General features: G+C 37.3%; 2 protein-coding genes across 2 annotated transcripts; both read right to left on the reverse strand.

Moving 5' to 3' along the window:
* Positions 1-270: 270 nt before the first annotated feature.
* On the reverse strand, positions 271-1,169 carry LOC111159612 (olfactory receptor 51F2-like). The gene is made up of 2 exons (XM_022522150.1): positions 729-1,169; positions 271-696 (listed from the first exon to the last, which is right to left on the reverse strand). Exons 1-2 carry the CDS (start codon positions 1,167-1,169, stop codon positions 271-273), a joined length of 867 nt encoding a protein of 288 aa, XP_022377858.1.
* An 11,264-nt stretch (positions 1,170-12,433) lies between these two features.
* On the reverse strand, positions 12,434-13,378 carry LOC111159573 (olfactory receptor 51F2-like). Its single transcript, XM_022522103.1, has one exon. It carries the CDS (start codon positions 13,376-13,378, stop codon positions 12,434-12,436), a length of 945 nt encoding a protein of 314 aa, XP_022377811.1.
* Between the last annotated feature and the right edge of the window lie 11,926 nt (positions 13,379-25,304).

A 25,304-nucleotide genomic window follows, 5' to 3' on the forward strand; every position in this document is an offset into this window, starting at 1 on the left:
AAATGAATAAATGTTAATATCACTGTGGTTGTCTGAGGAAATAATAATAGATAAATGTAGCCTAAATTTTTCTTTTAGTTCATGGTCTTCTTACTTAAAGCTAAAGTGATCTTTTGAGAAGCTTTTATCCCAAACATAAGTCTTAGCACATTAACTTCTATGAATGGCATTTTACTCACCTATACAATAACAAGAAATAGAAAAAAGTGAAAAATCCATCTATTCCTTTGTTGCACTGGGCTGGAGAACTTTTAGCACAGCCCTGAATATCTATTTGATCTTCATGCTGTAGATGATGGGGTTTAGCACAGGGGGGATTAGCAGGTAGGCATTGGCAATCAGAGTATGTACATAAGGTGGAGACTGTTTCCCAAATCTGTGTACAAAGGACAGACTAATCAATGGAATATAGAATACAGCAACAGCCCCAATATGTGAGACACATGTGCTAAAGGCTTTCTTTCTCTCTTCTGGGGATGCAATACTGAGGACAGTCTTAATGATTAAAAAATTAAAAAAAATAATGAAGATAGAGTCCACTCCAGCAGTGGTGATCAGGACTGTCAACCCAACTGCACTATTGATCCTGGTGTCTGTGCATGAGAGCTTCATCATGTCAGGGTGGAAGCAGTAGGAGTGGTGGAGCACGTGGCTGCGGCAGAAGGACAATCGTTTAAGAAGCAACACCATAGAAGTCTGTATTAGTGTCCCTTGTTGATGATTGCTACTGCAATCTGTACTATTTTAAGGTCAGTTAAGAAAGAGGCGTATCTAAGAGGACTAGAGATGGCCACAAAACAATCAAAGACCATGGCCAACAGCACTGAGGATTCCATAACAGTGAAAAGTTGAATGAAGAACATCTGTGATAAGCAGGCATTAAGGCTGATCTCCCTGGCATTGAACCAGAATATACCCAACATGGTGACCAGGGTGGATATGGACAGGCCAAGGTCAGTAGTGGACGGCATAGAGAGGAAATAATATATGGGTTCATGGAGACTGGGCTGGGTGACAATGGCAAAGAGGATCAGGCTGTTTCCTGAGACAGCAGTTATGTAGAGAAAGCAGAAGGTAATAGAGATCCAGGTATGGAAGGCTTCCAGTCCAAGTACACCAGTTAGCAAGAAAATGATGGAAGAGGATGTGGTATTCTGTAAAATTGACATGTTGAACTCAAACTGCAGAATCTTAAGCTGAATATCCTGCAATGATAAACTGTATTTCTTTATAATGAATTTGACTTAAAAGTAATTATTTCACCTAGTAAACATTTATAAAAGACAATATCTGCATTATAGAAAGAGATTATGAAGATTGTTTAAAAAATAAAGGAAAAAAACTAAGACCACATCTAATAAAGAAGCAGGAAACAGGAAATGAACAATTACGTGAGGATACAGAATTTGTCTATAAACAAATCTAGCAATGACCTTCTTACTTAAATTCATCGTCCGTCAAGCAGATTGCACCCATCCCTTCCTGACTTTACAAGGTATGCAGTCAATAAATACTTTATGAAATGTGTATACTGGGTTGTATGAAATCTTAGATGAACAACAAACTGTACATGCAGGGATTCTGATATAGTAAATAAAGTAAATTGGCTTCTGAGAGCCCAAAAAGAATGTTCTTTTCATCTCTTGGATATGTTTTTGAAGCAGGTTGATTATCTCCAGTCATAATAGCCTATATTTGTTGAGCCCCTACTATCTGTTAGTAGTTGTGATAGCATCCTATATGGACATACAATTTATTTGTAGTATCATAACTTGAACTGTATCTAATTAGCTTTCATATCACATAATTAAGATAAGCCATCAAGACCATTACAAACAGAACTATTGAAGGATAAAGGGTCTCAAAAGTAAGTATTATGGATACTTTGATGTTCTAGATTTTTATTTGGCATCCCAAATCCATTTTTTAGGACTGCATATTCTACATGCTGATGCATTCAGAATGAATATATATATATGTTATATATATATTAATATATATTAAGATATATATATTATATATATATATATTAAGTTACTCACATGATAAGTTCCTAAATTATCTGTGCCCTGAACTTCTCCATCTCTAAAGTAATAATGACAGATATATCCCATAGAATTTTTATAATGATTAAATTAGTTAATGTATATGAAAATCTCTGGGGGTATTTCAGTGTGATATAAAAGTCACCAAGTACTAGCTATTATATTTTTTAAAATTAAATTTAAAATATTGTAAAATAATTTCTTTTGTTTCCTCTCCCACATCTATTTGCATGCCATTCCCCCTTAGTCACAGGTCTTACTGTCTGAGCTGAGACAAAAGATGAAAATATTATCTAAGTCTGACTTCAGCAACGACTACTGGTTAATAACTTCTTCATATGGTCCCTTCTTCCTCCACAGCTAAGATTTTCTTCTTCATTCTTACCTGATTCAGAACTCTTGCTCACTTCCAAAGAAATCTTACCTACTATGTAGCCTCTAAATAAATTCTGGATATTTGTATAGTTTAAAGATTTTTATTTATTTATTTGACAGAGATCACAAGTAGGCAGACAGGCAGGCAGAGAGAGAGATTGGAGGAAGCAGGCTCCCCACTGAGCAGAGAGCCCTGCTTGATCCCAGGACTCTGGGATCATAACCTGAGCCAAAGGCAGAGGCTTTAACCCACTGAGCCACCCAGGTGCCTCATGGATATTTGTATAGTTTAACATTAAATTACTGAATGCATGTTGTAAGCCAATAGAGGGATACAGAACCAAAATAAACATGGCACCTGCCCTCAAAGATACTTAAGGAAGGATAAAATACTTAGAAAAACAAGAATCCAAGTATGGAATTATTTTATCACCATCAAACTATAAGGAATTTGGATGTTTTCTAAACACCAAACAAAATAAAAAAATACATAGGTACATTTCTGCACTGTCAAATAACCCTACCAATTTTCCTTCTTTATTAAAATTTGAATGTTTTCATTTGTACCATTACCACAGTCTATAAATATCTTTTTAAGATTTTATTTATTTGACAGATCACAAGTAGGCAGAGAGGCAGGCAGAGAGAGAAAGGAGGAAGCAGGCTCCCTGCTGAGCAGAGAGCCCGATGTGGGGCTCGATTCCAGAAACCTGGGATCATGACCTGAGCAGAAGGCAGAGGCTTTAACCCACTGAGCCACCTAGGCGCCAGAGTCTATAAATATTTTAACTTCTTTCTCAACCTAACCATAACACTGCCTCCTTCCTGTTGCATGTATCTCTTTCCCTTTACCAACAACTTATTGAACATTTGTCTAGCCTCATTTCTCTCTTAAATGCTTCACACCCATCACTAAAATTTGCTTTTTCTTGGACTGAAGCATACTCTGTTGCATTCTATTGCTGCATAAAAATCCTAGCACAAAGTCATGATTTGACAGACATTCATTACCTCAAAATTCAGCAAGTCAGACATCTGAACACAGCATCAGCAGGGTCTCTGCTCAGGGTCTCTTTCAGCCAGGACTCTGTGCTCATCCAGAGGTCAGGATCTCTTCCAGACCCATCCAGGCTATTAGCAGCATGGTATTCCCTGTGGCATAGAATTGAGGTCTCCTGTCTCTGGCTGGCTGTGGACTAGAGGTTGCTCTCATCTCCTAGAGACTGCCCTCTACCCAGCCATGTGGACCTCTCACATGACAGGTGGCATCTTCCAATCCATCAGAGGAATCTCTCTGCTTCTTCTCGTCCCTTTTAAATGCTCACATGATAGGGCCAGGCCCACCAGAATAATCTCCCTTTTGATTAACTCTAAGTCAAGTCATCACAAACCCCAATGACATCTGCAAATTCTCTTTGCCATACATACAATGCAACATATCCCATCACATTCATAGGCCCACTCACACTCAAGGGGTGGGTTTCATACTGCTGTAATCATAGAGGACAGCAATTGTGAGGGCCCTTTTAGAACACTGCCTACCACAAATATCTAGGCCAGCCAACCTACAAACTTTATGAGTTTGACTTCTAATATGTCCTTTGACTGACCCATCCTTACCCTCCCACTTCTATCACCTCTATTGTAATAACAGTTTCATTAGTTTTTGCAGGAACTACAGCAATTTTCTCATACGTAATTTCCCCTCCTTGAGTTTTGAGTTGTTTACACACTTTCTCCATATCGACGCCAGCATGATCTCTCAAAAATACATCTTCCTACAGAGCTCTTCATTGTCTTCAGCATGAAGTCAAAACTCTTTCCCCCTTTATCACAAAAGTCAAGGATCTTCTCAATCTAACCAAAATCTACTTTTCCTGCTGTCCAATCTCTTCTCTACCTCAGGGACCTTTTGATATGATCAGCCTGGACCTTTCCTACCTCACCAAACTACTAAATACAGCAAGTTCTTTCACAGTTCTTATAGCAAGAACCTTCACAAGCAAGTTCTTTCACAGCAAGTTCTTTCACATATTTACTGGCTATACTAAATATAGCAAGTTCTTTCACACTGTGAAGACAACTTGCTTTATTAAATTTAATAAATTTATTAAACATAAATTTATGTTTAATTCATAAATCTCCCACTCTTCTTTGACTGAGCCTAAATTCTTTAGACTTATTGTTTGTTCCATGGATCCATTCATAAATTCAACATTAGTATATTATCTTTAGGATGCATTTTGTGACATCACTTTGTCTACCTCAAGGCAGAATGAATTACTTATTCCTCTGGAGTAACATTCTTTTTTTATTTATACATCTAGAATAGTGTTAATTCCATTGCATGATCATAAGTTGTTTGAAAATGTGCCTCTCCAACTGAAATCAGCTACTGGGAGGTAGACCATTGCTTTCATCATTATATTCCTGTTACCATCCCCTGTATTTGCAGTGTGGGAAATCAACAAGTATTTTTTTTTTAATTAAATCTAAAAGTTGTAAAGTGGTGAGGGATTCTGGAAATAAATCAGGATCTTAACACATTATAGCTTTGTGCATTTAATTCATGCTGGGTGGCCTCAAATTATTCAGGTAACTATTAGAAGAATCTCAGGGAGCTCTTTTAGTTCTATAAAATGAAGTTGTGTGTGTGTGTGTGTGTGTGTGTGTGTTGGTTTTTTTTTTAATGAAATACTTGTGCTACTATTTTAGGGTAACCTTCTATGTGCCTCCCTCATTTCTTGATAGTAATTCTTTCTTATACAAAAACAATATTCCAGTCCCATTGTAAGAGCATTCTGCAGGTCTTATGCAGGACTGTCTTGAGTTAACTCTTTCCTCTGATTAGAGAAAGTCAATAATATGGTTGCAGGGTAAGGTAGGTCTAGTTTCAAACGTTGGCTCTGCTACCAGCCAGCTGAGGTTCTCCAAAGAAGCATTTCATATTGGGTTCTGCTTCTGTAAAATTAAGTTCACCAACAGCATTAACTGTAAGGATTAAGTGAGATAGCATTTGTGAAGCATTTCACCTGCTATCTAGTATGGGAAGCATTTAACAATGGTAAATGGGAATGAGGTTGGTAAATGGGAATGGGGTGGTGAGTGGTAGCAGCTGTGACAGCTGTACTTAGACAATGATTTTGGAATGTAGCACAACTAACCAGAAAACTCACAACAGCAAGAACATGCCAACAACCTACTCCAAGCATCAGGATATGTGGTCCACAGGTCAACTAAACCCCATCAGTTAGAACATAATTTACCTGAATACAGATTTCAGGAAAAATCTTTTCATAGTTTTCCTGAGACGCCCAGGAGAGTTTTTTGCAATTAATTAGATCTTCCTCATTCTAAAGGAAACCAGTGTGTGTAACATTTGATGTCTTCCCTGAATGCAGCAGTTTTACTTACAACATATGGAGCTTGTTCTTTCCCACCTGTTTGCAAGAAAAGGGCTTGAGGAGCTGTGGAGGCTTTCTCCTCAGGGATAGATAGCATATATAAGGATCCATGACTCAGGCTGTTTGAAATCTCCTAATCAGAAAACCCTGGTGGACTTTCTTTGGCTCCTAGAGTATAAAGTTTCCCAAGGGTTCATTCTACCTCATGACTTCCCTCCCTTTCTACTTTACGACACCTACTTTTCTCATCTCCATGTAAGGACTAGTATTATAGTACCTTGACCTTATATTATGGTAAAATTTTGCTAGAGGTAAGTTTGTGAGTAAAAATTCCAAAACAAAACACCTGCTATATGTACAAGCTCATTTCTCTCCCTACCTTACCTCCACACCCAGCAGATGAATGTATCTTCCTCCAACATCTGTTGGGTGAATTTTGTACATTTTTTTTATTTTTTTAAAGATTTTATTTATTTATTTGACAGAGAGAGAGATCACAAGTAGGCAGAGAGGCAGGCAAAGAGAGAGGCGGAAGCAGGCTCCCTGCTGAGCAGAGAGCCCAACATGGGGCTTGATCCCAGGACCCTGAGATCATGACCTGGGCCGAAGGCAAAGGCTCAACCCCCTGAGCCACCCAGGCTCCCCAATTTTGTACATTTTTAAGAGACTTCTTCATCCATGGTGGGAAAAAAGCTTCATTGAATCCTTCATAGAACACTTGAAGTATCCATCACATTCCAGGGTTTTGTACTGATAATACAGAAATTACAACAGAGTCACTTTCCCCAGGGCTCACAAGTCAGTGAGGAAAGAGGCATCAAAATCACTGATTACAATAGGGCATAATTACAATGAGACCACAGAAGAAAGAGCATGTATTTATCCAGGTCATCACCTGGTCTGTCTGGATACATGGGAGAAGAGAGCACAGGAAAACCAGGAGTGATTCATAATATGGTCGGCACATGTGGAGAACAAGTGGGAGAGCAAGTGGCAAGTACAGCTAAACAGGGAGGCAGAATCTATGCCACAGAAGATTTTACAGGCATTCTCAAGACTTTGAATCTAAACAACATAAAAGACATTGCACAGTAAGGAATTTAATCTTTCTCCTTCCCTAGAAAAATGCATTTCTACATCCTTGAGAAGCAACTGAAGATTTCAGGCATCTTGTTGGAGGTTACATAATATATTGTAGTTCCCTGCTTGGTACAATATCAACCTGAATGATACAAATCTTAAATTTTACATCTAAGCCACAATACATCCGTTATAGTGAAATATCAATTAGGAACATTCTCAAACAGAACCTCAATGTGCTCGTGTGGTTTTGGCAGAACACTCAGTCACTCAATCTTTCAAATTCTTCATCAGATGAGCCAGACTATTATTTTCAACATTGGCTCAGACAGTCATGAACAAGCATTGTTTCATAAGTCTATAAACTAAAGAAAAAGCTGTGAAAATATATAGAGCTCTGTATTTGATGATGCTGAATTCACAGGAAAACACACCTAAAAAGGAATGAAAAGTATTGTCTGTAAGATTAAAAAAGAAAAAAAGTAGACTTTAGGTATTTTTCTGTGAATTATATCACTTTATAAAGAAGGGAAAGAAATATACTTTGAATTTTATTAGTGTATGTATAACTACTGCATGCAAAGTGATATGTAATTTCTTATTGAAGCATAAGTCAACATTGTTGCTTTTCTAAAAACATTTTCTAATACATTTACGTTTTTAAAATTTGAAAATACAGTTTCCCAATTTACATTCTCACAAACAGTGCATGGGGTGGAAGGGTCCTTTCTTTCCAACAAGAAACACGGGGTGGAGGAGTCCTTTCCTGCCAACAAGAAGCACGGGGTGGAGGGGTTCTTTCTTTCCAACAAGAGAAACACTTGTTTCTTGTTTTCTTATTTTAACCATTCTAACAGGTATGAGGTGATCTCTCATTGTGATTTTTTTCTTTTTTTCTTTTAATTTAATTTTATTTTTTCAGTGTTCCAAGATTCATTGTTTAGGCACCACACCCAGTGCTCCATGCAATATGTGCCCTCCTTAATACCCACCACCAGGCTCACCCAACACTCCACCCTCCTCTCCTCCAAAACACTCAGTTTGTTTCTCAGAGTCCACAGTCTCTCATGTTTCATTTCCCCCTCTGATTTCCCCCAACTCACTTCTCCTCGCCTTCTCCCAATGTCCTCCATGTTATTCCTTATGCTCCACAAATAAGTAAAACCATATGATAATTGACTTTCTCTGCTTGACTTATTTCACTCAGCATAATCTCTTCCAGTCCCGTCCATGTTGGTACAAAAGTTGGGCATTCATCCTTTCTGATGGAGGCATAATATTCCATTGTATATATATACCATATCTTCTTTATCCATTCGTCTGTTGAAGGGCATCTTGGCTCTTTCCACAGTTTAGCAATCGTGGCCATTGCTGCTATGAACACTGGGGTACAGATGGCTCTTCTTTTCACTACATCTGTATCTTGGGGGTAAATATCCATTAGTGCAATTGCAGGGTCATAGGGTAGCTCTACTTTTTTTTTTTTAAGTTTATTTTTTATAAACATATAATATATTTTTATCCCCAGGGGTACAGGTCTGTGAATTGCCCAGTTTACACACTTCATAGCACTCACCATAGCACATACCCTCCCCAATGTCCATAACCCCATCCCCCCTCTCCCAACCCCCCTCCCCCCATCAACCCTCAGTTTGTTTTGTGAGATTAAGAGTCACTTATGGTTTGTCTCCCTCCCAATCCCATCTTGTTTCATTTATTCTTCTCCTACCCCCTTAACCCCCCATGTTGCATCTCCTCTCCCTCATATCAGGGAGATCATATGATAGTTGTCTTTCTCCGATTGACTTATTTTGCTAAGCATGATACCCTCTAGTTCCATCCACATTGTCGCAAATGGCAAGATTTCATTTCTTTTGATGGCTGCATAGTATTCCATTGTGTATATATACCACATCTTCTTTATCCATTCGTCTGTTGATGGACATCTAGGTTCTTTCCATAGTTTGGCTATTGTAGACATTGCTGCTATAAACATTCGGGTGCACGTGCCCCTTCGGATCACTACGTTTGTATCTTTAGGGTAAATACCCAGCAGTGCAATTGCTGGGTCATAGGGTAGTTCTATTTTCAAAATTTTGAGGAACCTCCATGCTGTTTTCCAGAGTGGTTGCACCAACTTGCATTCCCACCAACAGTGTAGGAGGGTTCCCCTTTCTCCGCATCCTCTTCAGCATCTGTCATTTCCTGACTTGTTAATTTTAGCCATTCTGACTGGTGTGAGGTGATATCTCATTGTGGTTTTGATTTGTATTTCCCTGATGCCGAGTGATATGGAGCACTTTTTCATGTGTCTGTTGGCCATCTGGATGTCTTCTTTGCAGAAATGTCTGTTCATGTCTTCTGCCCATTTCTTGATTGGATTATTTGTTCTTTGGGTATTGAGTGTCGCAGAGCTTGCAGGGTAGCTCTACTTTTAATTTCTTAAGGAATCTCCACACTGTTTTCCAAAGTGGCTGCACCAACTTGCATTCCCACCAACAGTGTAAGAGGGTTCCCTTTTCTCCACATCCTCTCCAACACTTGTTGTTTCTTGTCCTGTTAATTTTGGCCATTCTAACTGGTATAAGGTGGTATCTCAATGAGGTTTTGATTTGAATTTCCCTGATATAATGATTTTGATTTGCATTTCCCTTATAATGAGTGATGTTGAACATCTTTTCATGTGTCTGTTGGTCATCTGTATGTCTTCTTTGGAAAAATGTCTATTCAGGTCCTCCACCCATTTCTTAACCAGATTGTCTGGAAAATAGTATTGAGTTTCCTCAAACAGTTAGAAATAGAAATAACATGATACAATAACTCCATTATTGGGTATCTACCCAGAAATAATGAAACGCTAACTCAAAAATATACATGCACCCCTATGTTTACTGCAGTATTATATACAATAGCCAAGGAATGGAAACAACCTAAGTGTCCATAAATAGATGAATGGATAAGGAAAATATGGTATGTACACACACTAAAATATTACACAGCCTTAAAAATGGATGAGATTGTGCCATTTGAGACAACATGGATGGACCTAGAGGGTTTTCTGCTAAGTAACATAATTCAGACTGAGAAAGGTAAATACCATATGATTCCACTCATAATGTAATTTTAAAAAAATTAATAAGCCAACAAAAAGAAAATTAGACCTATAAATACAAAGAACAAACTGATGGTTGGCAGAGGGAAGTTGAAGTGGGTAGTTGGACTAATGGGCGAAGGGGAAAGGTAAATACAGCCTTCCAGTTATGGAATGAGTAGGTCAGAGGAATAAAAGACACAGCATAAGGAATACAATCAGTGATATTGCAATGGCAATTAACAGGAGAGATGGTAGCTATATTGTGGTAAACATAGGATAATGTATATACTTGTCAAATTGCTAAGTTGTACACCTGAAACTAATGTAATATTGTGTGTCAACTATACTCAGAGAAAAAAAAAAATATGGTTCCTTACCTTCAAAGTTCTCCATTTTTAAGACTTCCTGAGAATCCATGAAATTTGAATTTCTTGTTTATAGTTTTATTGCTTAGAATTGAATGTGTATTATACCTCCTCTATTAAACAGTACATTTCTAGGAGCTCTATTTTTCTCTTCATGCTAACAGCCTCCTGAGTTGTTGATATTCCCTTTAATTCAGGTCCTTCCTCCAAAAGAGAGATATCCCATTCATGATTCCTCTTAGTATCTGCTTCAATATTTTACCCAGTCTCATTCAAAAAAAAAAACTGGCTAAACATTACTCAATTTAGATATGTTTAGTCAGATTGTTACTCCTTAAAAATAGAGACTATGTTTTCATTTTTCACTGTTTTAACACCAGTACCTCCCATAGTGCTTGCCAAATTATGTAAGCCTAAATTATGTAATGCCTAAATTGTGTAAGAAGAATATTTGCAAAGTTATGTAAAAATCAAGTTAATTCAATAAGCATGTATTAAATTAGCTATTATTAAGTACTACACTTGAGTCTGTGCATGATATATCAATCCCAAAGTATCCTGCCTATTTTCAAAAATTTTTAAGTCAGTCAGGAAAGATGGACCTGATTGCCTATAAGACAATGATTTACTTTTAAAAAAAAGACAATGATTTATTAATGGTAAGTACAAGAAAGAAGAAAGCAACTAGAAGAAGAAAAAAATAGGTGAATACTTCATTCATGGAGAGCAAAATGATCATAGATAAAAGGCAAGGAATTTATGGTGTTTTTTTCCAAAAGACTAAACATCCCGAGGAATGTTACTCTAACATGAGTGATAACCTGTAGGTAGCTTGTTAAAATGCAAATTCGTGGGCTCCACCTAAAGAGTTTCTGACTTAGTTCCAGGTTGGGGTTGAGGATATTAAGTGGTTCTGATGCACTGCTTTTGGACCACAGTCAGTACAGTGATGGACAAAAACAGAAAGTGGATGTCATATTATAAATCAATAGTATAGAAGACAGATTATGAAGACCGATGGGAATGAGGATGCAATGGAAGATGAAAAATAAAATTATTGTGTTTTGAAGTGGGTGTCAAATGAAAATTGATTATTTCATTACCTGAAAAATTTTTAAAGCTCATTATTATGCATTTATAAAGAAAATATAAAGAAAGTACAAAGAAAATATAAACAAGCCAATCTCCAAGTATCAAAAAAGAAGCACTCTGACATTTGGAACATGTCTATTCATACTTTCACAATGTATATGTGTGAATGGGCATGTGTGTACGTGTGTGTATATTCAGATGAAATACAGACACAAACAGTGGTACCTATCTTTTCTCTTAATAATGTATCATTTATATCTGTATCAGTATTTAGCTTGCTGCATGATAGTTTATATTTTATTTAACCAATACCTTAATTATCTAAGCAGTTTCCAAATTTTCATTGCACTGAATAATGATATCTTGAACATCACAATACATCTTTGTTCACTTTCCTCCATTAGATACATATTACATATTTTGAAGCATAAATCACTGGCTATTACATAATTAACTTTTAATACATTTACAAAAGGGACCTGAATAACTCTTCTAAGAATGAGGAAAGTATGTTTTTCATTTAATTTCTTTTTGTTTTCTATGCTTATTCATGTTCTGTAGTCATGTATAGTCTATTTGGGGAAATAATAATCATTACCAATAAGTTATTAGAATTACCATTAACTTAGGGCTTCCTACTGATGTAAATGATATCAGACATCCCTTGAATTGCTATACCTTAGATGATGTAAGACTTTTTAAACTGTAAAGTCAATTTATGGCTTCATTTGTCCATTTTGTAGACATAGTTTCACTATAGTCCTATTCTGTGCCAGCTGAAGCATTTGTGATAAGGCTAATGGTACACAAGATACAGTCCCTATCTCATAAAATCCACACTCTAGAACTTGGTAAATAGCAAGTTATTGCATCATCAGAATAGAATGAAAGCTTTTGTAAATAGGCTCTTTCAATTCTAACAAATTGTCAAATATGAGTCAGGGAGACCATGAAAAGAAAAGACAAAATGAAAAATCCCTAAATGAGCTTCAAGGAGAATATTTTGAGCATGGCTTTGCGAATTTGCTTGGTCTTCACACTGTAGATTATGGGATTCATCACAGGAGGGATGAGCAGATAAACATTGCCAATGAGAGTATGGACAAGGGGAGGGGCATGCTTCCCAAATCTGTGCACCAGTGACAAGCTGATCATGGGGATGTAGAAGATGGCAACAGCACTTATGTGTGAAACACAAGTACCAAAGACCTTTTTCCGTTCCTCTGGGGAGGCGATACTGAGCACAGAGTGGATGATCAGAACATAGGAGAGGAGGATCAAGACAGAGTCTGTGCCAGCAGTAAAGATGACAATGGCCAAACCAAATGCACTGTTGATCTTGGTGTCTGTGCATGAAAGTTTCATCACATCAGGGTGGAAACAATACGAATGGTGCAGAACATGGCTACGGCAGAAGGACAGACGCTTTAGAAGTAGGAGTAAAGGCACTAGAGCCATTGTCCCTCTAATAACAATGGCAAAGCCCACTTTGATGATCCTTGAACTGGTTAAGATTGTAGCATATCTCAGTGGGTTACAGATGGCAATGAAGCGGTCAAAGGCCATTGCCAGGAGTACTGAGGATTCCATGAATGTGAAACCATGGATAAAGAACATTTGGCCAATGCAGGCATCAAAACTGATTCCTCGAGCATTGAACCAGAAAATACACAGCACAGTGACCAGTGTGGAAAGGCACAGCCCTAGGTCCATGAAGGATAGCATGGAGAGGAAATAGTACATGGATTCATGGAGGCTTGACTCAGTGAGGATGACAAACAAGATCATGCCATTCCCAGAGATGGCAATGGCATAGAGACAACAAAAAGGGATGGAGAGCCAGGCATGATAAATTTCAAAACCAGGGATGCCGGTAAGAAAGAAGACTGCAGGGTGGAAAATGCTCTGATTGAAGGATGGCATGATGAGTGAAGGAAGCAATTTCCCTGGAACAAAGGACCATACCCTGTAAAGTAGGCAAGAAAGATGTTTTCACTCTCTTCTACATATCATACAATTTAGGATTGCTAGTGAGCCTTGTCTTGTCTTCAGTGGAAGTGCATACCCGGTTAACCTTTTCCTAGATTTAGAATTGATCTTGCATGAACTAGGAAAAGAGACAGAACATTAAATTTTATGAGGACACCTGGGTTTTAGCAAGAGTAACATGTTATATCTAGGCTTCAGTATATTTCCATATATACGTATATAAAAGAGGAGGTCAGAGTAGATAACAGTAACAAATTTTCCAGCTCTATGATTCCAGGTACATGGAGAGACAGGACATTTCTATGTAACCCTGAGACAATACAAAAGGCAATTCAGCCTGCTTTTCTTCACTTCTCAGTTGCCCTTAAGAAGTCCATTAAGGGACGCCTGGGTGGCTCAGTGGGTTGAAGCCTCTGCCTTCAGCTCAGGTCATGATCGCAGGGTCCTGGGATCGAGCCCCACATCAGGCTCTCTGCTCAGTGGGGAGCCTGCTTCTCCCCTCCTTTCTCTCTGCCTACTTGTGATGTCTGTCAAATAAATAAATAAAATCTTTTAAAAATTTAAAAAAAAAAGTCCATTAAGATGGGACACCTGGGAGGCTCAGTTGGCTAAGCATCTGCCTTTAGCTCAGGCTATGATCCCAGAGTCCTGGGATCAAGTCTTGTGTCAGGCTCCTTACTCAGTGAGGAGCCTGCTTCTCCCACTGCCTGCCATTCCCCCCTGCTTGTGCTTTCTCTATCCCTCTCTCTGACAAATAAAATACAAAAAAAAAAAAAAATCTTTTTAAAAAAGGAAGTCCATTAAGATTCATAAGTCCTTATGCACCCAATGAAAATAGGATCACAAAGATAGTACTAACATTTTCTAGAAAAATATCACTGATCAAATTAATGTACAACAGCTATTAATGAAAACTACTACAGAAGAACAAATTCAATCTGGCAAACAGACTGCAATGGGTGACAGTTGATAAAAGTACTTCATTATTTAGGTGGTAGCTATGAATCTGGTATTATTTAAAGGAAATTCTCCCTTAAGAAATATTACAAGAACAAAGGAACTAACTGCAGACTAACAGATAATAATTGGAGCAGAATTACCTGAATAAGATTCTTGATAGTCCATTATTGCCAAAGGATAAGGAAATGAATGGAAGGGTTGGGGGTGTGGTCCCTCAGAAACCCTCATGAGTCTGGATTCATCTACATTCAAGTGGGGGATGATGACTGTGAAGCATCTCCTCTCTGAGGATATGAGCATGTCACCCAGATCAAAACATCTGTAGGATTAAAGAAGTTCCGCTATACTGATTCTTGTCCTAAGTTTCCTGACACCCTGTTTTTATCTACAGAAATAATGCTCGGTTTTTAAGGTATATGCTCCTCTTTTATTCACTGATGTATGTATTCACTCAACAAATATTTAAATATCGACAAATATTTAAATATCTACAAATTGTTAGTGTCTGCTGTGGACAGAAGTAGAATTAGATCTGGTACTCCAAGAAGGTCTGTCCATAACTCTGGGGAAGAACATACCTAAGTGTAAGTCAACTTGGTGAGTTTCATTCTAACTGTTGTATGAACAGGCACTGGCTTTGACTAGACTGGGAATAATTCATTACGTGAAGACAGCAATTGAAGAGAAGAAAAGAAACAAATGTTCAATACAGGAAGCCTCTTGAGAACTCAAACACACAAAAAAATTAATGGTTAGAAAATTTGAATCGAGGGGCAATGTATAATAAAATAAAATCCATGAGTTTTGTGTCAATATTTGGACCTCGGAAGACAAACCTGACTTTTCCCTGTGACTTACATGTAAGAATGAGAATATGTACTTACCTTTGCTTTCCCATCAAAGGGACTCCTGCCTTGATAATAAGGCTTATGAGTTGTCACAGGAGCAGTGAAAAGGAGGTCAGAGGAAGAGCCCTAGAGAATAGCAGTATTTTTAAAAAAGATAAGTGGCACCTAGTGATGAGACTGCAGAGGCATGCCACTAAGGTGAAAATAACCCCAAGAAAGAAAAGTCTTGTGTTCTCAGACCTCTGACCTCAGAGCCAGGAAAAATGCCTGGAACAACAGTTTCTAAGAGTATCTGTTCAATGAATGAATTCATTGTATCTGATAATAGTAATAGACCTTAAACAATTAACAACAGGCATATATGGTGATTCCTGACAGACAGCCCCTTCAAATTATGAATAAAGTTCATAACAATATTGGCATATATTAAAATAGGAGATCAGCTGACATTTTTCTGATTAATCTGGTATTCATCCTTGGTACTATGGATTTGCTCAAAGACATACCTGGTGATAAAAATAAATTTTTCTATGTGAAGTTGTAAGGACCTTTAAATCATATCCTCTTTGTTTTGAAGATGAGGAAGCAGGTTCTCAAGTTAATGATTTTTTATTATAGTTAAATGAATTAAGAGATTGCAGTGGATTATCTAAGAATCCAAACTAGCCTTCTATGTAATAAAAATAATAATGTATTAAATGCCTACTGTGTAACAAACAATTTACTTCATTGTATCTCTTTCTCTGAATCTTCTATCCACTGCTTTGCATGCTTCTAATGGTCTCTTTTTTTCAAAGGGAAACAGAGCAGGACTATTCTACTGCAGGGAACTCCATTAGTAAAGCTTGTGGGAAAAGAATAGCTTTTTTTAAAATTCTATGAGTATTAAACCCCCTTGGGTCCTCTTGCACTACAACTAATGAGCAAATATTAAATAAGCATTCATGGAAAGATATAGCTAAATGTCTCTATCTCCCCAGTGGAGGTCTTCCAAGACAAGACAAGGGCTCGTATGACTTACACACCCTTGTAACCAGACCACCAAGAACATATAGACTGCCCCCATTACAAAGCTTTGCCTCCAACACTATCACAACATGCACTGGGTCTTTTGAGCTCCTTTTTTACAGATGAAAAACTGAAGCTAAGATTGGAAAAACCAAGGCTCAGAGGAATCATATTACTTTCTCACATTTATCCAACATGACAATGGTAAATCCAAGAATTAAACTCTGTTCTCTCTGACTTCAAATTCTGTGCTTTGCCACTACTTATTTAAAAGGAATTTAATTTTCAAAATATGTTGAATGAATGAATACATGCTCATAACTTCATAGCTTTAATGTATATTTTATTACATTGTTTTTAAATTGATCTAATACATGAAATTTGTTGAATATGTACTACTAAGTTCACCAATTTTCTCTGACCTGTTGGCTTCATAAATTATCTGAAAATTGTACAGTCCTTGGTGTATTCAGAAAAGATTTCAATGCACAAAAACACTGACCTCATGCAAAGAAGATATCTTGAGTCAGGAAAGGGAGGTCATTTTCTCCTATGCCCTGTTCTTTGAAGAGTCATCCCAAGCAGCAGTAGAGAGTCCTTTAAAACCAGAGAGAGAGAGAGAGATTATCTCCACCTCACAAACTTATGCGCAGAAAGATCCTTCTGTCCTAAGGCTAGAGAAATATTTCCTGATCAGCCTGGTCTCCTTAAACCATCACCAAAGAACTTCTCTTTTGCCAAGAAAACTCATAGAGAATTACTCAGGTATCAGCTCTCAGAAAAGCAGCCTTTATAAGGGGCCCAGAAGTTGCCTGGTAAGAGCCATTTTCCCAACAGAAAATCAAATTCCTAGGAGAGAACTCTACACATCTGTGTCCCACTAACCCTTTGTACCCTGAAAAACAGACCATGAAGGGCAATTACTTTGCAGTCTAGCTTCACTCTTACTACAACAAAGAATAATCCTGGAGATTCCAGGAGTCCAAGTCTCAGTCAAGAGCTTTCTGACCCCTGAACAGCTAGCTATAAAGGCAAAGCTTTGCACAGGGTTAAAGTAAGAGAGAAGCGGCATTTAATGGTTCACCCATGAGTTTGCTCACCAGGCATTTGCCAGGGTCACAGAAATCATAAGACGTTGAACGGGGTAGGAAAGGAATTGCTGAATAACTATATTCACTGAGGCTAGTGCAATAGTATTTGGTTCAAAGCCCGCACTGTTCCTGGGCATTCTGAATATCTTGGGAGTGTTGCTAACCTGTACACAAGCATACAAAATGACAATGTAAAAGGAAGTGATTCATCAAACAAGCATATGAAAAAATGCCCTGCATCATATGTCATCAGGGTAATGGAAATTAAACCCATAATGATTTTAGAATGGCCAAAATCGAGAACACTGACAACACTGCCAAATCCCGACAAGGAAGTGGAGCAGCAAGAACTCCCATTCATTGCTGGTGGAAATATAAAATGGTACAGACACCTTAGAAGACAGTTTGGCAATTTCCTATAAAACTAAACATATTCTTACCATGCAATCCAGCAATTACATTCCTTATATACCCAAAGGAGTTGAAAACATAGCTACACAAAAATTGCACGTGGATATTTATAGTAGCTTTTATTCATAATTGTCAGAATTTGGGAGGAACTAAGATGTCCTTGAGTAGGTGTGGATAAATAAAGTATGATATATCCACAAAATGGAATATTTTCAGTGCTAAAAGATATGAGCTAGTAAGCCATGAAAAGTCACAAAGGAAACCTAAATGTATATTATTAAGGGAAAGAAGCCAGTCATAAATGACAGCATACTGTATACTTTCAACTATGTAACAATCTGGAAAAGGCAAACTATGAAGACAGTAAAAAAGATCAGTGGCTTGCCTCGAGCTAGGGAAGAGTGAGGAATTAATAGGCGGCATGGCACATTAAGGATTTTTAGGGCAGTGAAAATACTCCATATGTTACGATAATGGTGAATACAAGGGTCATAAATTTGTCTAAACCTATGGAATGCACAACACCAAGAGTGAACCCTAATGTAAACTATGGATTTCAAGTGATAATGATGTGTCAGTGAAGGTTCATCAATGGTAAGAAATGAACCGCTCTGGTGGGGGATGTTGGTAATGGTGGGACGCTATGGACATTTGGGCACAGGCAGTATATGGGAAACCTCTGCCCCTTCCATTCAATTTGCTGTGAACCTAAACTTCTCTAAAGAACTGGGTGTTATACACAACTGAAAGATCATTGAACACTACATCTGAAATTAATGATGTACTATATGTTGGTTAATTGAATTTAAACAAAATCTTTTTAAAAAGAGCAGTCTATTTAAAAAATAAAAAGAAGCAACTAAAAAGAATACAAAATTTTGAGTCCCTTGTATGTCCCTTGCAATCTTACAAAGGCACTAGTCTGTTCTGATAACTGGTCTAAAACTGACACTAATATATTCACCTCTGTGGTAGAGACATTAGCCATATCTGGCAGACAGCTTCTGTTAAAACTGTGGGTACTGATAAGTAGCCTTCAACCTTTGGCCATTAATACAGCCTCAGACAATTACAGGCAAATTGAGAGGGCTGGTAGTTTCAAGAACAGTAATTAATTTAACATACTTCTTGGCACAAAATCTATGCCAAGGGGACATTGTCTTGCAAAGGTCTGCTAGACAGAAAAAAAGAATGAAGTATTTATTGTCATTAGCATTGCTGCAGAGGTCTTAATTGTCTTGTTGAATTTTTTTTTTCTTCTGTCACAAGATTCTAGATCCCCAGGAGAGTCTTGGAAGACACAGTTCCTTCCAAGAGCTCATCTAAAGCCTGATAAAATATGCCATCCATTTAGGAACCTTCAGGACTAATAGAAACATAGTCTTCCCCACAGAAAACACAAAAACAGGGCAGGCATTTTCCAAGCCCTGGATAAGTTTGCCATGAAATGACTGAGATTCAATGGGAAAATATGCACAAATCAAACAGATATTTCCAAGACACAGAAGTAAAGGAGGATGCCCAGGCAATTACAGGGATATATATGTGAAAAACTTGCTGGCCACACTAAGCATTCTAATCTAAAGGCACTGGTCCATGAGGAGGACTGCAGGAGATGGTACATTATTAGGAGAACTTCTGGTTCTTTTCCAGTGCGAACTGAGGGATTTCAACCATCCAATAACCCAAGTTTAATGATTAGTGGATACACAAGCAAAGGGCATAATGGCCAGTATTCATTCTGTTGATAGAGTGCCTTTTATAATTGCCCTGTCCCAGGACTTGAATACTTTCAATAGCTTCTCTGCATTCACCTATCTATTTAGACTTGATAAGCATTGGTTAAAATCAAAGAATTTGAAACCAGATAGTCAGGCTTCAAAGCTCAGCTCTGTCACCAGCAGTGTGTCCTTGGGCTAGTTATGTAACCACTTCACTTTCATTTCTTCATTTTCACATGGAGAAAATAATTTTATCCTCTTCAAAGATTTACTTTCTGCAATAAACAAAATGACCCAATACCAATCCATAGAAAAGTCAGCCCAGTACACTTTGTACTCTCTCATAATAGGTTATTAACAACTGTTAATATTTATTGTTATTGCTTGCCATTACAATTATTTTTTTCATTAATATAGAAATCTTAATAAATTATTACATAGTGAATGATATGTGTCAGATACAATACACCAGATATCTAGAAGAAATGGTCTCTACCCTCAAGGAGTTCACATTTCTGACAGGTAAGAGAAGCACCATAGTAAAACAAATCTAATTAGGACATCACCCTGCTTCCAATCCTTTGTCTTCTCAGTTCCCTGAGGAATCTGGCTTTGCAGGACTTTTGGCACCAACCTGTAAGCACTGGCTTTCCACTTTCTCTGCTTCAACCTTATTGAATTTATCTTCCAACTCCCTAAACAAGGCCCACTTTTGCTCATCTCTGAGCCTTGTTTTCCAAGGCAATATTAAGCGATTCCTAGCTTCCGTCTCAAATGTAATTCAAAAAAGATTTTATTTTTTATTGACATAAAGTTTACATTTATATTAAAATTAAAATAACTTTTTCTAAGATTTTTTTTCTTCATAACCAATTTATTGAGAATTTTTATCATAAAGTGATGTTGAATTTGTTTTTTAATTTAATTTTTTTCAGTGTTCCAAAATTCATTGTTTATACACCACATAACTTGTTCTAAGATTTTATGATTATAAAATTAAAGATAAATTAATGGAACCTGAATATTGTGGAGTGTTTTATTTTCCTTTGTTTTGTGTTTGTGTTTGTTTCTTAGCTCTCTTGCATTACAGTTCCCCAATATTATGTTCAGTATGCCTATGGGATAAAACACCACAGCTGTTGACCATGTCTACAACATTTCCCTAACCTTCTATCATCTCCTCACCCTACCCTCTATGCTACTATACTCATCCCTAGCTCCCTTCAGGAAATTCTTCTTATTTCCTCAGATCTCATTTTAGCAATTATATTTGGCGAGCCTCCCTTGACCATATAGGGCAAGGTCTCAACATCCATTTGATCTACATCAGTACTTCCCAAACTTGAATGTCACTTAAGTCCCTTAGGTATCTTGCAAAAATGAAGTTTAGGACTCAATACATCTGACATCCTGTATTTCTCACAAGTTTCCAGGTGATGTCAATACTATTGGTTTTTTAGTAGCAGAGATCTCTATTAATTTTCCTCCTTTATAGTAATTGTAACACAGTATTATAATTTCCCACATACTTAATTTTATCCTCCACTAAACTCTGTAACATCTCGGGCAATATCCATTGTGTTCGCTGTTATCATACCCTCAAATCTTACTCAGTAACAGACATATAGTATGCATATAATATTTTTGTAATGATAAATGAATGCATGAAGAATGTTGATAGAAGCATGTATAAGACATGGTGAGAGCAGAGAGGAACGGGATAAATAGGAATCATAGCCAGAAGAAGATGATAGACAGAGGAAAGGAAGAGCTACATTTCTTTATCCACTAAAATTGAATGTTTAATAAGTAGGGTAGAACTACCATAATTCAACATGACTGAATCCAGGAGAAGAGAATGAGACTTTCATCAGACTCTGGAGGGCTAGTAGAAGTTGTAGGACTTCAGTATTTTTTGTAAATAGCAAATAGATTATTTCTAAACACAATTACTGATGCAGTACAGTTTTTGTTGTTATTCTTTGCTTGCTTTTAGGTTTGCCTCTACTATTTGGATATATTAACCCTAAATTATCTGATTTGCCTCTGGCCTCTTGTTCCTGTCTCAGACTGCTTCTTTTAGAACCTACAGTGTTTAATGCCTTAGAAAACTTGTAGTCCTGAATCCTGTTTTCCCATTTCTTGATTCAGGGTGACCGTCTATATCAGCTACTCCATGTGTGAATTTTAAAGGTCATATCCTATGACTAGATGAAATACTTTAATTATTTCTGTGTCATTGAGAATTTTTGTTTCCTACATTTTTCACTGCAATAAATGTTCCTCTATATAAAATGTGGCTTGTATCTCTATTTTTCCTCAAGTAAATTTCTAGAAATAGAATATAATGGACCTTTTAAGCCAACAATATACTGGAAAATACACTTCCAGAAATTTCATATAAATACTGTAAAACAATGCTTAAGTCCATGATAACAACATAACACTGTGTATTATAAGTTTCTTAACAATTTGCTGATTTAGGGGCATCTGGGTGGCTCAGTCAGTTAAGTACCTGCCTTCAGCTTTGGTCATGATCTCAGGGTCCTGGGATCAGGCCCCGTGTCTGGGCTCCCTGCTCAGTGGGAAGTCTGCTCCTCCCTCTCACTCTTCCTCTGTGCTCTCTCTCTCTCTTTCTTTCTCTCTCAAATAAATAAATGAAATCTTTTTAAAAATTTGCTTATTTGACAGGCAAGGATATTTTACTGTTTACTGTAATAAAATATTGACATTTAGTAAATAACATTTATTGCAAGTCCCCATGGCACATTTTTTCTTGTTTCTAATTCTGTTCTTCCTGTTTGGGTTAACAAGTTTGGAAAATACTAACATGAAGTCCAGTAATGTTACAGACAGTGGTATGTTTCCCAGGTTCAATGGTATTAATATTGGCAGATTGATAATGGCATATTCCTATTGTTAAGCGATTTTATTGAGGAGCATTTTGTTCAGACTTTCAGAAGGTTGAATTGAATTACCAGTTACTGTTCTGCTGGGCTGGCATGAGAGTAGGGCAGTGAGAAAGACCATCCTTTGAAAGTATGAGTACAATGCGTGTCAGTGCTCTACCACATGCATACCAGTTCCATGTGCATGCACCAAGCTCTGGCTCAGAGTATACTAAAATATTTTTATAATTCTATTGCTGTGAAAAAAGTAACCTTCTTTTGGCCAGGAGATAAATAAACACAATGAACGCAGTCACTGCCCTAGAATTTGCCCAGACTGGTAGAGAAAATGTTTCCAAAGGTCTCAAGAAGTTCACTGTAAGGAGATATAACAGATCAACCTTCATGCAAAATGCAAGTATATACAGCTGACAGCATGTTAACATCCAGGCTAGCACATAACCATGCATACATGCTGCTGGGTTAGAACAATTTGAATTGGAATTAGTGGCAGATGAATGGTCATGTGAAGATTCTCTGGAGAATGAGTTTTAAAACCTTAAAGGGTTCCCAATAGCCTAAGCTTTAAACAGTGGTTGTGACACTTATTAACTGAGAGACCTAAGTAAGTTACTTAAATTCTAATCCTTGGTAACTGTACAAATCAAGGTGATAAGGGATTTTCATCAAATTTATTATCTTACAGTCATGTAGGTCAGAAAACTGATATGATTCTGACTGAGCTAAAAATCAAGGCATCAATAGGGCTGCATTATTTTCTAGAGGGCATAAGGGAGAACAATACCTTTGCCTTTTCTCCTTCAAGAGACTGCCAACATTACTTGGCTCATTGATCTCCCACCCTCTGCCACCTTCAAAGCTAGCAATGGTAGATCAAGTCCTTCTCAGGCTGCCATCTCTCTGTTTCTCCACTTTTAAGGACTCATGTGATGAGAATGCACCCACACAGATAATTCAGGATAATTTCATCTCAAGGTCTTCCAGACCAATCACATTTCCAAAATCCTTTCTACTGTGTAAAAGTTCCAGGCATTAGGATGTGGACATCTTTGGGGGGTGTCATTTCCTCTACCAAAAACACTTCATAATATCTTGGGCACAGAATGCATGATAAAGTTTGTTGTTACATTATAAAGAATAAAGTATTTCAGGCCAAGATATTTTCTGTGGTGAAACAGACTGGGTGGTAGGGAGAGATAAGGATGGAAGCAGGGAGAATAGTTAGGAAACTATTGAAATTACTCAAGTGAGAGATAATGGTGCTTAAGAAAAAGAAGGCACTTTTGGAGATGATGAAGGGTGATACATTCCAGGTATAGTATACTGTTACGCTGAAAAGAAATAAAAAATTAAAAAAAAAGATATTAGTATCTGTAGTCTTATATGCAGAGTGTAAGAGACAGAAATCAAGGGTAGACTTCAAGACTCACATGTTCTAGAGTGGTCCAGAAATGGTGGGAACATCTAAGGATCTAAAGGAACCATAAGTAGAAAAGATGGACAGTCTACAGCAATCTGTGGATACTCTATTTACTAAAGACTAGAGAGAGCAATTGTCACCTCTTTTCAGATTGCATCACCAGCCAGATCCATCACCCACAAAGTCTAAGTTCTTGGTACATTGTAAGATCTGCAACATTTAAACACAAGTCGGGGAATCCCAATTATTTTTGTCAGTTTCCTTCCAGTTAATGTGCTGGGATTCAAAATAGAATATAGATTAAGTTATGAAAAAGTAAATAAAAATGTATTTGGTTCATGCCTCTAAGAAGACACTATCACTAATTATCAGTATTGATAATTATCAGTTAAGTGTGTTTCTATACTAAACTAAGAGACCATGGACAGTAAGAACAGTGTTGAATCCCCACCAACCCCTTTCTTAATCTCCAGCACTTAGCATGATGTTTAGAATACAGGACAGTCTTATGCAATATTTTACTGGACATATGTATATATATATATGAGTAAATTGTGTTTTTTCCTAGTTATAAAGGACAGGTTGCTAAAAAGTAGAGGTAGGCTAATGAAACAGGACTACCATGAATAGTAATAGATGCTAACGAGTTACCAAGTGGAATGTGATTTACACTCACCAGATGATATTCCCTTTAGCAATTTAGTATAATATTTCATTTTTAAAAATTCTCTTCAGAGTGACTTTTCATGGGCATGGGATTTCTTTTTGCAGTAATAAAAATTTTCTAAAGGTAGACCATGATGATGCATGTATAACTTGGTAAATTTACTAAAAACTATTGAATTGTACATTTTAAATGGGTGAATTTTATGATATGTGAATTATGTCTTAAAATTGTTTTTGCAAAAAAACCCACTCCAATAAAAAGGGCCCAAGGACAAAAAAAATTACATCAGCCTATAAAGCACATGACCACACTAAGTAGTTGCGTAATGGAACAGACAAAGACTGTAAAAGGCAAAAGAAGTCTTCTGGGAACCACCATACCCCTGGAGACACAGTGAGTGACACCACCACCAGAAATGGACCTCTCAGTTCTGTGCCTGTCTCCACTCAGGCTGCAACAAGTCTCCTCATAAGCTCTGTCCTCCCCTGGAATCAAGTCTCGTCAGCCTTCTGAGTCAGCCCGGGAGGGACAAGTACAAATTCTGTAAGTAAAACTGTTTTGTTCAAAGAAAAGACTTGACTCTAGGTGAGCTGAACGTTTTTATCCACGGGAAGAATTTCCTCACAATGTTCAGAATTAGATGAGATAGTCAGATGGTGAGCTGAGATGGACAGCAGAATTTATAGAATTATTTATTCTCAGGAAACCTGCAACAAAAGGTCATTTTTCTGCCCCGTGTGGGTTGCAGTTTGTGGTTTGTTTTGTTTTGTTTTTTAATTTTATCTTATTCTTTCAGTATTCCAAGATTGCTTTTGCACCACACCC

This window comes from Enhydra lutris, unplaced genomic scaffold (assembly GCF_002288905.1).
Source record: "Enhydra lutris kenyoni isolate GAN:26980312 unplaced genomic scaffold, ASM228890v2 scaffoldscaffold68, whole genome shotgun sequence".
NCBI classification, from domain to species: domain Eukaryota; kingdom Metazoa; phylum Chordata; class Mammalia; order Carnivora; family Mustelidae; genus Enhydra; species Enhydra lutris.

Bases quoted from the DNA above. Each gene is read 5' to 3' on its own strand.
- LOC111159612 (XM_022522150.1), bottom strand. From the start codon at position 1,169: ATGTCAATTTTACAGAATACCACATCCTCTTCCATCATTTTCTTGCTA. The intron at 697-728 runs GTAGCAATCATC...ACACTAATACAG, and splicing joins TTAAAATAGTACAGATTGCA to ACTTCTATGGTGTTGCTTCT.
- LOC111159573 (XM_022522103.1), bottom strand. From the start codon at position 13,378: ATGCCATCCTTCAATCAGAGCATTTTCCACCCTGCAGTCTTCTTTCTT.